The 12,449-nt window shown below is 33.0% G+C and overlaps 1 protein-coding gene across 2 annotated transcripts in view; it reads right to left on the bottom strand.

The window, feature by feature from the left end:
* Positions 1 to 12,449, bottom strand: part of LOC106465760 (CCR4-NOT transcription complex subunit 6-like) — a 101,976-nt gene that overhangs the window by 54,811 nt on the left and 34,716 nt on the right. The window contains exon 1 of one of the 2 annotated variants that reach the window (XM_022393688.1): positions 5,663 to 6,519. The exons of the other annotated variant lie outside the window; for it this stretch is intronic. Within the exon in view, the coding sequence (XP_022249396.1) occupies positions 5,663 to 5,915 (253 nt within the window). The 5' untranslated portion in view covers positions 5,916 to 6,519. Of the gene's footprint in view, positions 1 to 5,662; positions 6,520 to 12,449 lie in introns of those variants that run through there. 2 annotated transcript variants of the gene reach the window in all.

Raw genomic sequence — 12,449 nt, 5'->3', positions numbered from 1 at the left:
CACTTTCTGTATAATTATTAAGGTGTTGCAAATTACTTTTTAATTTCTCTTATTTCAAATTCTTTGACAATTTGCTGAGGATACAACCTTATTGCAATATCCCTTTTGATAGAGAGCATGGCCAGCACAGTGAGAATTTTGAGACATGAATGATTTAAGGCCAATTTTAATTCATTTCTACTTTGAAGAACTCCTCTTAGAAGATACAACAGTCACTGTATCTGTAAGTAACATCTTGAAAGACAAAAAAAATAAAGTACAGTGTTCAAAAATCATCAAATGTCTCTGGGAGAACTGTAGCTGAGTTTTGAAGTTCACCCCCTAAATCAATCTGCCAACATTTTATTTGGTTACAATGATGCTGGACAGTGCTACAACTAAATCTATGCATGGTTTTACTAGTTCACATAATTGTAAAGTAATGATTGGCTCATTCGCACATTTTTTACTGGCCAGGTGCTTCCTTTTTCTGATGTCAGTTTCCAGTAATTCTTCTACTACTACTTCTTTACTACTTTTCATGCCATTTTCACTAAATTACAATATATATCAATTCTCTTAGTTGAGTTCAGCATATGATTGCTGAATAGATATATTTGAACAAGCACATTAAACTAAACTACTACAGAAATTAAAAATCTGTATGATACTAGCTTATTTGCTAATGATCCAACTTCAGAATAGGATGAAGACTATCCACTGTAGTTTCCTTTAATTTAATTAATGTTGACTATAAACCTTTCGGTTGCCTCCCCACTGTTTTTATGTTTTCAATAATACATCCCATCTTCTAACTAATTAATGCTGCAAAATAGTAAATATACTTTGAAAAAGGAACTGTAAAAGGTTTTTGACCAGTTGTAGAAACTTGCAGCATATCCAGTACAAGGTTGAAAGAATGACACCTACAAGGAGTGAAAAAAACTTTTATTTAACTGCAACAACTTAGATTGCATGTTTTTGTGTTGGGATCTCATATCTGTGCTATTATCATACCCCAGACATTGTCAATCTTCAAACAGTGTTCCCTGTTTCATATCCTCTTCAAGAATGACCTCTAAAACAAGCAAAACCTGTGTTCTCCTTGACATTAGGGAATGAAATGAAAATTTTTTTCAACATTTAACTCTTGGATATTCAAGTGTATAGTCCACAATAAGGGAACAGAACTTTCATACATTTAATTTTTGAATGACTGGATTAATGACTTTTTTAGATAATGTGTATTAGCTCAATATGGATTTTGAGGCACAAATAATAGAATTACTTAATTTTTTTTATTAACCTACAAATGTGTTCAATTAAAGGATCAAACTGTCATTAATTTCACTTGAGTTAAAATTTTCTATTCTTGAGGTAACTTTTCCAACCAACAGTTCAACAAAAAGCCCAAATTATTTCTACCAAATACCTTACTGCTACAATTCAATTTTACTTACAGTTTCAGCAACAATTTTTACTGTAAAGTTGCTTTAAACTAGAGTTCCAATTTTTTTCATTTCAAAAGGTTTTCTTGTGATATTCAAGAGTTTTTCCAGAAATGAAAACCATCTGTCAGCTGCATTTTCTTGTTACCAAACAGAAAACACCAACCAAGGATGTGAAATGTTTCCCATTATCTGACACACTGCTTTTCATAACATGGAAAAATAATGCATTTAATTTGTATAAGCCCATTCTTTATTAATGTATAACTCTTGTTTGGTTCTCTGTACTATATGGCCACAAACCAATATCCAAATTGTAAAGTTCTGAAATATTGTTATTATCTTCATTATTTGTTTCTTCAAAATACAGAAAATCCTCTTCTACTGATTTGATGCCCTTTGCTTTTTATTAGTCATCACATTTTTCAATTCATTATCACTTACTACTTCTTTTAATATACAGGTAATAAAAAATTATCAAGTGCATCTTTTTTTACTTTTTTCTTTCTTTATATTGAACCAGAGTATTATTTTCTTAGTCCTTCATTTGATATATCTTTTATTCCTCTTCACTAAGTCACTTCTCAGGCTAAGTGCTCAGCCTGGTTAATCTTCTTCTTAAATTATATCCATTTAATATGCATTCTAAATCATTTGCAAGCTATTACGCAGATGCTATATTTATAACAGTTCCTCCACAACTGAACTCTTCTAAGCGTTCTTGCCCGATGTGTGACGTAACTGACTGTAATAACAGTTCCATGCAGGCTGCGTGAGCTAACAGGCTCTTATGCTAATCACATTAAACAAAACAAAATAATTATTCCATATTTGTTACAACACACAAATTTTAATCTAATTTGTTACTAAAATGTACTTTAAGTACGTTATGTTAGATATACATGTATTTATGTTTTAACTGATACAAAACAATTCAGAATCTTCAACATAGTTATGTACCCATTACGGCCACAAGGGCACTGACAACGGCCCTGATGATATACAATGAAAAGACTGATTATTTAAATTATTTTTCCTAACAAATTATCTTTTAATATACACATTCATTTCGTGAAAATGCTGACTGTTAAACGGTATTTATATTACTAATAGCGCACTGCACACATTTCAAAATATGTAAATTATACTATTCAAATTTTAACTAGTTTTTCTTAGTAGTGGTACTATACAATATATCATTTTAGTGCTGAGCTTTCAAACAAAATATATCCAGATTTATAATAAAACTTTAAAGACTTATCATTACACCTGTAAAGTTTATCGATGAAGACAATCATAATTAGAATTCGCTAAACAATGTATATTTCTTAAAGTCATGAAAAATGTTTACATAATTTTCTACGTTTTAGTAAGGATAGGATATAAAAAAAAAGCCCATTGATTGGCAGTTCACGTATTCAATGTTTACTCCTTAAAGGTGTCTGTATGGATGAATACCAATTTGGCTCCAGTCTATTTAAAATCATAACTTGTAACAAAGGCCGCACAAGTGCGGAACAATTGTAAAAATAACCCAGGCTGAATGACGCTTAGACTGATAAGTCTGCAAAATTTATGTCTGCTCTCTCGGCTAGTAAACTGTTCAATTTATTTAAGTTAGTTACTAGCCAACAAAGATAACAATAACTCATGCACGACCATGACCACACACACATATGCAATAAGAATAAGGTTACATTACTTTTTTTTAATTTGGAAAAGCATAATATACTGTTGTATTTTACACACAATTCTTTGTTAGTAGAACTATCCTTTTTATAATAACATGGGCAGACATCCAGAAAATAAGCTTACGGTTTTAACTGAATTTGCCAAGATGTTTTGAGTACGTTGACAGTACAGGAACATCACGCGAGTCTTATCGAGTCAGCTTGCACGTCAAACGGTCAAAACCACATCATAAAAAAAATATTTTGATTTCGGCCAATGCACTACATTTGTAGATGTTTCGATGCTACAGAGTAATACGTGTACATAAACGTTCCTTAGGTTATATAATTTTCAAGAAGGGTAAACGTAATTTTGGAGGGATTATTTAATACGCTTGGGTCACGTTTCTATCAACAAGGCTCAGTTATACACACAAAAAACGTCTTTCCTTTCTGCAATAAATTTCAAAATGACGAGGTTGTACGTTTTCTACTTAAAAGTTGAAAAGAATTCTGCATGTACATACAGATTTCTTAAGAACATGTATATTAATATAAAAACAACGATGGTATGATTCGGCTATAGCTGCATACCAGATGTTAACTAAAGCTTATATTCAAAACAATCTAATCTCATATAATGATAATAATAATAAAATGCTGTATGCATTATTCCAGTTTAGAAATTCTAAAGTTCACATTACGCTTAAACACACAACTCAAACCCATCATTTAATGTTTTAAAGTATTTAGTTTAGAAATTTGTTTGTTTTCAATTCGATTTTATTACATACGATAAGACGTAAATTACAGAGGGGATGCAATTGAACTGGAAATTACAAAAAGCCGACACTCATAAAATATTTAATCACAAGTTTAAATCAGAAAAGTTCATTTAATAGCATGAACATTTTATATTCACTTTGTAATATGCATTTTCATCGGATCGATAAGACACGTAAAATAACTTTTACTAAAAATGCTATTTTCGTGGCTGTAATAAAATGTGCAGATATAATGTCTTATAAAAAATATATGAATAAAAATAATTATGATGAAATACCACAGTGATTAATTGTAGAAGCAAAATGCATAACTATGATTAATATTTAGTCTGACAACCTAGAACATGTTATTTATACAGTCCATGACGAACTGGAAAGATGTTTGTGGTGATATAGCCAGAAACAAATACAAGCTCCGAAGAAAAATATAAAAGATTGTCAAATCTGCTCAGATAACCTGCAAGACTAAATAAGCAAAATAGTATTAAATAAAATAATGATATTTAGTAATTATATTTTGAGTATCTTCAACGTTAAGCATATCATTTAAATTTTAAACAATAGGTTTTTGACCACTTTAAATCGGTAACAATACCTTTCGGTTCTAAAAATCGCAAGATTCTGGGCAGGAAAAACATTTGAAAAAGTCAATTTTTTTCGTATCTTCTGGAGCAAAAAAAAAAGATGCAACTTTGTGTTATGTTACGTTTTTATGAATAAAAGCATATTTTACACAAATCTTTACAAAGTGCACGTCCCACTTTCCAACTGTTTACGTCTGAGGAATAAGAAAAACGTAGACATTATTTCAGTGCCAGCTGACACTGGATACACATAAATACGTGTGGTCTCATACATATCATATTAAACCTTATTAGGTCGTGAGCTGTGAAAGCATAGTAACCAACTTACACAGGTACTTAAAAAGGTCATCCATTTTTCTGAATAAAAAATGTGTTTAACTGACTCCCCATTTCTCATAAATGACTTTTGAAGAATATTTAGACAAAAAATAAATAACTAACTAATCAATTGGATACACACGAAATTCATATTACACGTTAGTCATACGTACTGAATCGCTGTACATACAAAATACTGAGCGAATGTGTACTTTATTTATGGTTTGCATTGTTTGATACAAACAGCGCCGATTACAGTTTTTATGAATTATGGATACGTATATTAACACGTTAAATAAACATTTCACAGGTAAGCATTAACAGCAATGCCTTCACCATTCTTTTGGACTCTTTCTAACCTACATATTTTGGCGTATCATACTAATGTAGTATTGCATATCTTACGACTAGTTCTTAATTTGATAAATACTCGAGTTTGTATATATGTAACTAAGAGTTCGATGCATGTTTGTAATATTCAAAATTCGTGTGATCTATACAATAAAAGCAGCTTAGATACCTAGAAAGTTCATAGTTTGTCAAAAATGGGTGTAAAACCTTGATGTCATAGTGTTTAGCATCTTAGATTATGAAGTACGAAAGCTTTTAGGCATATGAGGAGTAAAACCTGCAAAAGTCACATATAAAAAAGAAATTAATCGTGTGCGAATTCTTATCACAAGTTTTTGAATTATCTACACAATATAAGAATGACGTTAAAAAACTGCATCAAATTATTTAGCTCAGATAGGAGAAAAAACATGCAACATACTTATGTCGGAATAGAAACAGATATTTAATCCTAATTGATTTATTAAATTATTTGTCTATGCATTTCTACAACTGAAAGACATCAAAGACAAATAATAATTACTTACAAGGACTTATACAAGATGGAGATGATGATTCTGAACCTGACGTAGAGACTGTTTCAGATTCGTCTGCTGTACTTTTATCATCTCCATAACAAGAACTCAAGGTAGGGAGAAACTTTATTTCTAAATCGCGACTCCCGCAAGGAGAAGTAACAATACGAGCAGTCACTTCACACACCGATTCTGGAGATGAACTCACCGTTTCTTTTCTAATTAACGGTTTTGAGGAGTCTAGTTTCGGAATAATGGGAAGCATAGAAGATGAGGAATTTACGCAGTATATACATCTACAAAATGGAGATGGAGGATATGGATAACGACCTTCACGATAATGAGTGGAACTAGTCGATAATAAAGAACACTCAGGTAACTTCAGATCCACATGTGAATCACGACAATCCGAAAATTGTGGCTGCGATTCTTCTGAATCACTATCACCAAGTTCCCTATTGTGCGTTTCTTTTGTGTCAGTCTTGGGACGTTCATAATACTTGTAACACAAGGGCTGGTAAGGTATTAACGTTAGTATACTACTTCCACTACACAACGAACTCTGAATCGTGGCTATTTTCTTATCCCGTCTTCGACGTTTTCGTGGTTTTATAATGCGTGGCACGAAGACCTCTGAAGTTCCAGAAGACTCTTCCGATGTAACACTAATACAATCACTTTGCTGTGACTGTCGAGCGGAGTCTGGTTCAGATTTTCCATCCGATTCACCACTTACAGAGGTCGTTTCATCTCCTGACTGGAGATGTTCTAATGATGTACCATTTGAGAGTAATGAAGAGCTCACGACATTCCTTCTGTGGTTATCGTCTGTCCAACAGAAATGTCCCGGTCGTTGAAATCGTTGTGTTGGAACGAAATTTTTTCCATCTGGCATAGTAGCATCAGAAATATTCGAATTTTCAGAAAATGGTTTAATTCTGTCCTTCCCTTCCGTAGAAATTATTAACGGAGAGCCATGTGTATGAATAGCTAGCTTCGACATTGGTAAGATGTCATTCACATTTATATACGAGTAACCACTGGATCGGGGAGGCGACATGGAGAAAATGTTCTCTTCCAATATATGCGAAAAATCATATTTATGCGCCCGAATAAATCCATTTTTCATATCTCTACTACCGGTAATTTCATATCTGGGTTTAACTGGATTTCTAATTCGTCTACTTGATAAACTGATTAATGGCACTCCTGTCCAAATGCAATTGTTAAGTTTCGAGTGGCTCTGTTTTGAAAAATTACGATCACTAGATGAACAGTTACAAACTGGGTGCTGATAATCATGACATATTCCTCTTGCGTTTTGTTGCCCTTCCTTATGCAAAAACCTTCCTGGAAGAGAAGGACAAATATTCTTCTTACCACGTGTTTGATGACTTATAAGACTTGTACCAATGTACTTCTGCACATTAACTGGTACTTCGGGCTGTGGACTCATGACCTTTTTCAACTATATTCTTCATCAAGCTTACTCTAATACGCTGCATTCAAGTTCTTTTTCGAGGGTTACAATGTAAAACGTCCGTGTTAGTACTAGATTACTACGGTTACAACACTGTTTCAAAGAGAAAACAGATAAGGGCGTCACACAACTAACAAATAAGAGGTTGGAAACAGCCGAACAATGCGATGTATTTTGTCCTCGCCACAGTTTCTGCCAAATGAGCAGTTAGCTTGCGGTAAAAACGTTTACAACAACGGTTGATCAATGTTTATGGCCAATGTGTAGTTTGAAGTTCTGGGGAATGTCTTAATAAATATAAAGCCTTTGTTAACACGTTATCAAAAGTTCTCTCAACCTGTCCTAAACCACGAGAAGTCCCGCGAATGTTTACTTGCTACAAACCTCGTGCTAGCTGATCACTTCCTTCTCGTGTCTTGTTGAGTTTAATACTTGTTCCACTCTGACTGCGCTATAGCTCACAGGTGAGATTTTTTCGTCACGCTTCACAACCGATGATAGGCTATCACGTGTAGCAAAGATTACACGAGCAAACGTACAAGGTGTCTGTGAAATATTCTTTATAGTAAATCGTGCGCAAAACAGTTCGTATATCTAGTTATTACGAGTATTACAATGAGAGAACCCGACGTAAAATTGGGTAATTACGTATATCGATAGTTACGTGTTTGAATATTTAGTATGTACACCAATATACTGAACAGTAAATGCAAAAAGGATAAATCTTCAATATAAAATGTGATGTCTCAGTAAAGCCTATTAATTATGTACATCCATTTCGTGTAAATATATTGGATATACGATTTATGAATTATCTAATTTTAAAATTTAGCATAACGTTTTATATGCCGAAGCTGTGATACCTATTTAAATATTTAACATATCTACAGGATTTTATTCATAAGATACCAGTAAATTACTCTAACAATTTGGACATGGTGACACCTTGGTTTGAATGACCTTTGTGTGTTTGGTTGTTTATTTTGAACCCCGAAGAATCCCAAAACACCCTTCCTCATATATAAGATGGGAGGAATGAAACATTGGCAACATGTAAAAGTAGATATTTTACTTCTCCATACCAATTTTGACGTAATTTCGTGCGCCAATCCTAATTTCTCAAAAACCCCTGATCCACTTTTTTGAGGCATCAATAAGAGAATTGCAAAAATATGAACATAAATATTTTTTGAATTATCCCTTGCATGTCCATACCAATCCGCCCCTCCCGTGGCACAGCGGTAAGTCTGTAGACTTAAAACGTTAGAAACCTGGATTCGATACCTGTGGTGACCAGAGCACAGATAATCCATTGTGTAGCTTTATGCTTAATTGCAAACATGCAAACCGTACCAATCCATGGATTCAGTCCTGAGAATCCCAAAAAGCTGACTAATTTTCGAAATTTAGATTTATATAGATTTTTAAATGTTATTACCAATTTTCAAGTAAGTCGGTCCAAGCGGACCAGAGTGTCTTCAAACTCCTTGATCTTCCACATTTGAGATCCTCCCAAGGCTCTTTCGAAACTTATTATTTCATTTATATTCTGTGAGGGACAAGAACATATATGCCAAAATTTCAACCCGTTTTGGCAAAAACGTGGGAGGAATTTAAAAACCAAGTAAACATATAGATAAGCACAATTTTAATTGCGAATTACTATAGACATACTTAAACAGCCATACACAAACCTATTATTCAAATGTATATACATATTATAGAATCATGCTTATTAAAACATCATAAACAAAAAGGTTTGCAAAACATTGAGTTTCTTCTTGAAATGTAACTCACGTAACGCCATCCGATGGCTTAGTGGTAAGTCTGAGGGCTCACAATGCTAAAATTCAGGCTTCGATACGCGGGGTGGGCAGAGCAGAGGCAGCCCGTTGTGTAGCTTTCCGCTTAAACAAACACTCGTGTAACTCATTAAAACTCAACACGTGCAAAAATGCAGTAGTAACCATATGATACTATACGGTACATTTAATGTTTTTCACATTCTTGGGTCTGAAATTATCACTTTCAATTATCAGAATACATTTTGTAGGTTTAATGTTAAAATCAGGAAATTAATTGTATTATCTGTCGAAGTAGTAAATGTAAAAGATTTTTTTTTCCACCAAATAAAATGAAAAATGGCACTATATGTAACATTAGGGTTTTAATTATTTGGCTGCATAAAAAAAGAAAAAGTAAATAGCCCTAACGCTAAGAATGCATGCAAGGAGTAGGTTATTATATGAGTGTATCAACAAATGAATGAAAAAAACAAATATTACAAACTGAACAGGAGCACAAGGCTGAGATATATACTTAATATCGCTAATGATTAAAACCACTAGGCTTATTCTCTGAATATATATGAACGCTGAGACTTGTTTCACCTTCCCTTTTTTGTCATTAAATGTGAAAATTAAAAATGTAATGCTTCAGTTCATTTTGTGTTTTTGTTTTGTTTATGGCAAAGCTACTACGGTTATTTGTCGCCGTCCCTGATTTGGAACTGCCGATAACAGGAAAGTTAACCAGCAGGTAGTACTCACTGTCATCTCTTGGGCTATTCTTTAAAAACAAATAATTGGATTTACCACCACGTCATAACGCCCCATGGTTGAAAGGGCGATCATGCTTGTCGCTAGGTTTCGATCCCGGAACCACATATTGCGAATCGAGCGTCCTAACCACCAGGCCATGCCAGGTTGTTCCAGTTGAACCAAGGTGCGATTAAGCTGCAGCTCTTACTACTTTCGATAAAAGAAAAACGAACGTGAAAGTGATGATTGTGTGTCAATTACTAACACAAACATAGCTACGTTCAGTTTATTTTAAAATATTCAATCTGAAAACGAAACATGGAGGAGACATAATTGTCCAGTTCAGTCAGACAGGACTTGGAATTTACTCCAATCTAATAGTAAAAAGGGTCCATGAAGAAAAACACCGCAACAAGCGTTCTATTCTCACGCTGAGGAAAAGTTCATCCTTAAAAGGAAAATGCGCACTATTTTTATATATACATGTGACTTCACGACATGAAAAGACCAAAGAAATGCTGAAGTTCATAAAAACATTGTCCAAAATAATAACAAAAACTGTTTTTCAAGTACTGATCTGTGGGCAAATAAGCTTGGGTACAAAACCATAACCGCTTTATATTGTAAACAAGGCACAATTTTACGTCAGAGATGTAAAAAGCGATTTGCTTTCGTATACACTCTAGTCTATTCTGTTATGACAATCTCACCACCAAATGGTTCTTAAAATAACGAATTTTGAAATATTTCCTTGTTGCAATTTTTTAAAGTGGTAAAAGTAAAAACGTCTCCAATATAGAATCGAAAATTGAATAAAACCATGTCAAGCTTTTGAAAATTTCTTTATATCTGGTGATGTATTTTGACGAAACATGATCAATAAAACCCAATTTACAATGATGTCACCGTTTGACAAAAAACAACAACAACAACAACAAAAACAGCCAAATTCCAACATTAAATACCTAATTTCTAGTGGAAGAAAATACCAGTTTTCTTGTAGGGGTACGTAGAGGAAGGGCATATCAAGAATCAGTACAAAGTATAATCAACACTCAAGCAAATTTACTAAAAATACGGTAAATGACCGCACAACGTGACCACAAACAGGATTGGGTTACCCATAAACACGACTTTTTATGCAATATATAGTAATAAACTCTGTCATTCACCCGCAACTGATGTCATCATGCGGATGTGGACTGAACAAGGAATTATTGCCTGAATTCATGTCAAGTAAACAACAATCCTAACAAAAACTCGTATTGTTGGAAAACATACGAACTATGTTTCTTTTGAACGCAAAGGTTTTTAGACGCGTGCAGGAATCATACATGGTTTCTTTCGCAACATTTTATTGGAGAATATAAATAAGTTTGTTGTATTCAAGTGCACATCAATTAAAGTAGTTCACTCGGACACTGCGTTTTTTGCATTAGTATACAAATACTGGTTTAAAATAAAAAAATAATGTTTTATGCCGTCTTCAATAGCAGTTTGTCTTATGTAACCGAGACATTCATGCCACTCATGATAAACGGGGATATTTAAAATTAAAGTATTTACTTAACAACACCGGAATATATACATTTCAATGCAAAAATTGCATTCGTTAAATTATCGTCTCTGAATGGTAATACAATAACCGTTTAATCAAGCAAGAAAAGACTATGCTTACAAAGACAGTACTAGGACTAAATATTTTTGTCATAAAAATGATATAATGTCATCTAATTAATTATTCTAAGAGTTTAATTGATGGGGAAAGATTTATATACAATCAGCAATCCTATATAACAAAAATTCTCAGGAATTTTAATACTCCTGTTTTAACAGACAAACGTTTTTACTTTAAGAACAGTTTTCAAAAAACAAAAAAGGCATACAGAACCCTTGTATTCTACATGTTTAACAAATTATGAAATATTCCACATTATTTGTTGTTTTTCACTTTACACGTCAGAGAGAAACCCTGTTCTATTACAATTATATTCAATAATAACACTGGCGTGTTTAAATTAGATCCTACATAAACATGATGTGTAAAAAATTACATCATACAGTAACTCAAGGTGTATAAAATTACATCTTACAACAGATACAACTGTATGGAAAGTTCCCACAGAAAGAAAACTGAGCCAGCCCTGTGTAACTGTATTTCATTTTAAACAAATGAATAGCTCTGTACTGTAAGTACTTACACCAAATATACCAGAAGTATTGCAAATGATTCAGGACAATGTAAAGTATAATTAAATTGGAAAAAATTAGCAGCTCCACACAAATATATGCATATTTATCAAAGTCAGTTGCAAAGAAAAATAATTACATTCAACAAAATGAGTGATTCCAGACTGAAAGGTATTTGTATCAAAGATTTCAGCATAAAGACTGGAAAGTCAGCTTTAATGAAGTAGTTATATTGAACAGAAAGAGCAATCTTATTCTGAAGTAACCATAAGTTAAGATGGTTCCTTATAGAATAAAACAGTGTCTTACACTTTAAAATGAATATTCCACTTACCATAAAGTCAAAAAAAGTTGTGGGACTAAAAAAACACACAAAAAAAACAAACAAACAAGATGATATGTTTGCTCATTTTGAAGTCAGTAACACAGTAGACCAAGTGACAAAGATTTTTAATAACTTTTTCTGCCAGAACTTATCTTTCCAATTCACTCTTTCACCCCATAGTCTAGCAATAGGAAAATGCCTATGTATAAAGCAGTCTTACCTTTTATCTTACACATTTCATAAGTGGCATACCAAAAGATAAAC

This window comes from Limulus polyphemus, unplaced genomic scaffold (genome assembly GCF_000517525.1).
Source record: "Limulus polyphemus unplaced genomic scaffold, Limulus_polyphemus-2.1.2 Scaffold2042, whole genome shotgun sequence".
NCBI lineage: Eukaryota > Metazoa > Arthropoda > Merostomata > Xiphosura > Limulidae > Limulus > Limulus polyphemus.
The sequence above is the reverse complement of the archived record's forward strand: the minus strand, read 5'-3'. Positions and strand labels throughout refer to the sequence as shown.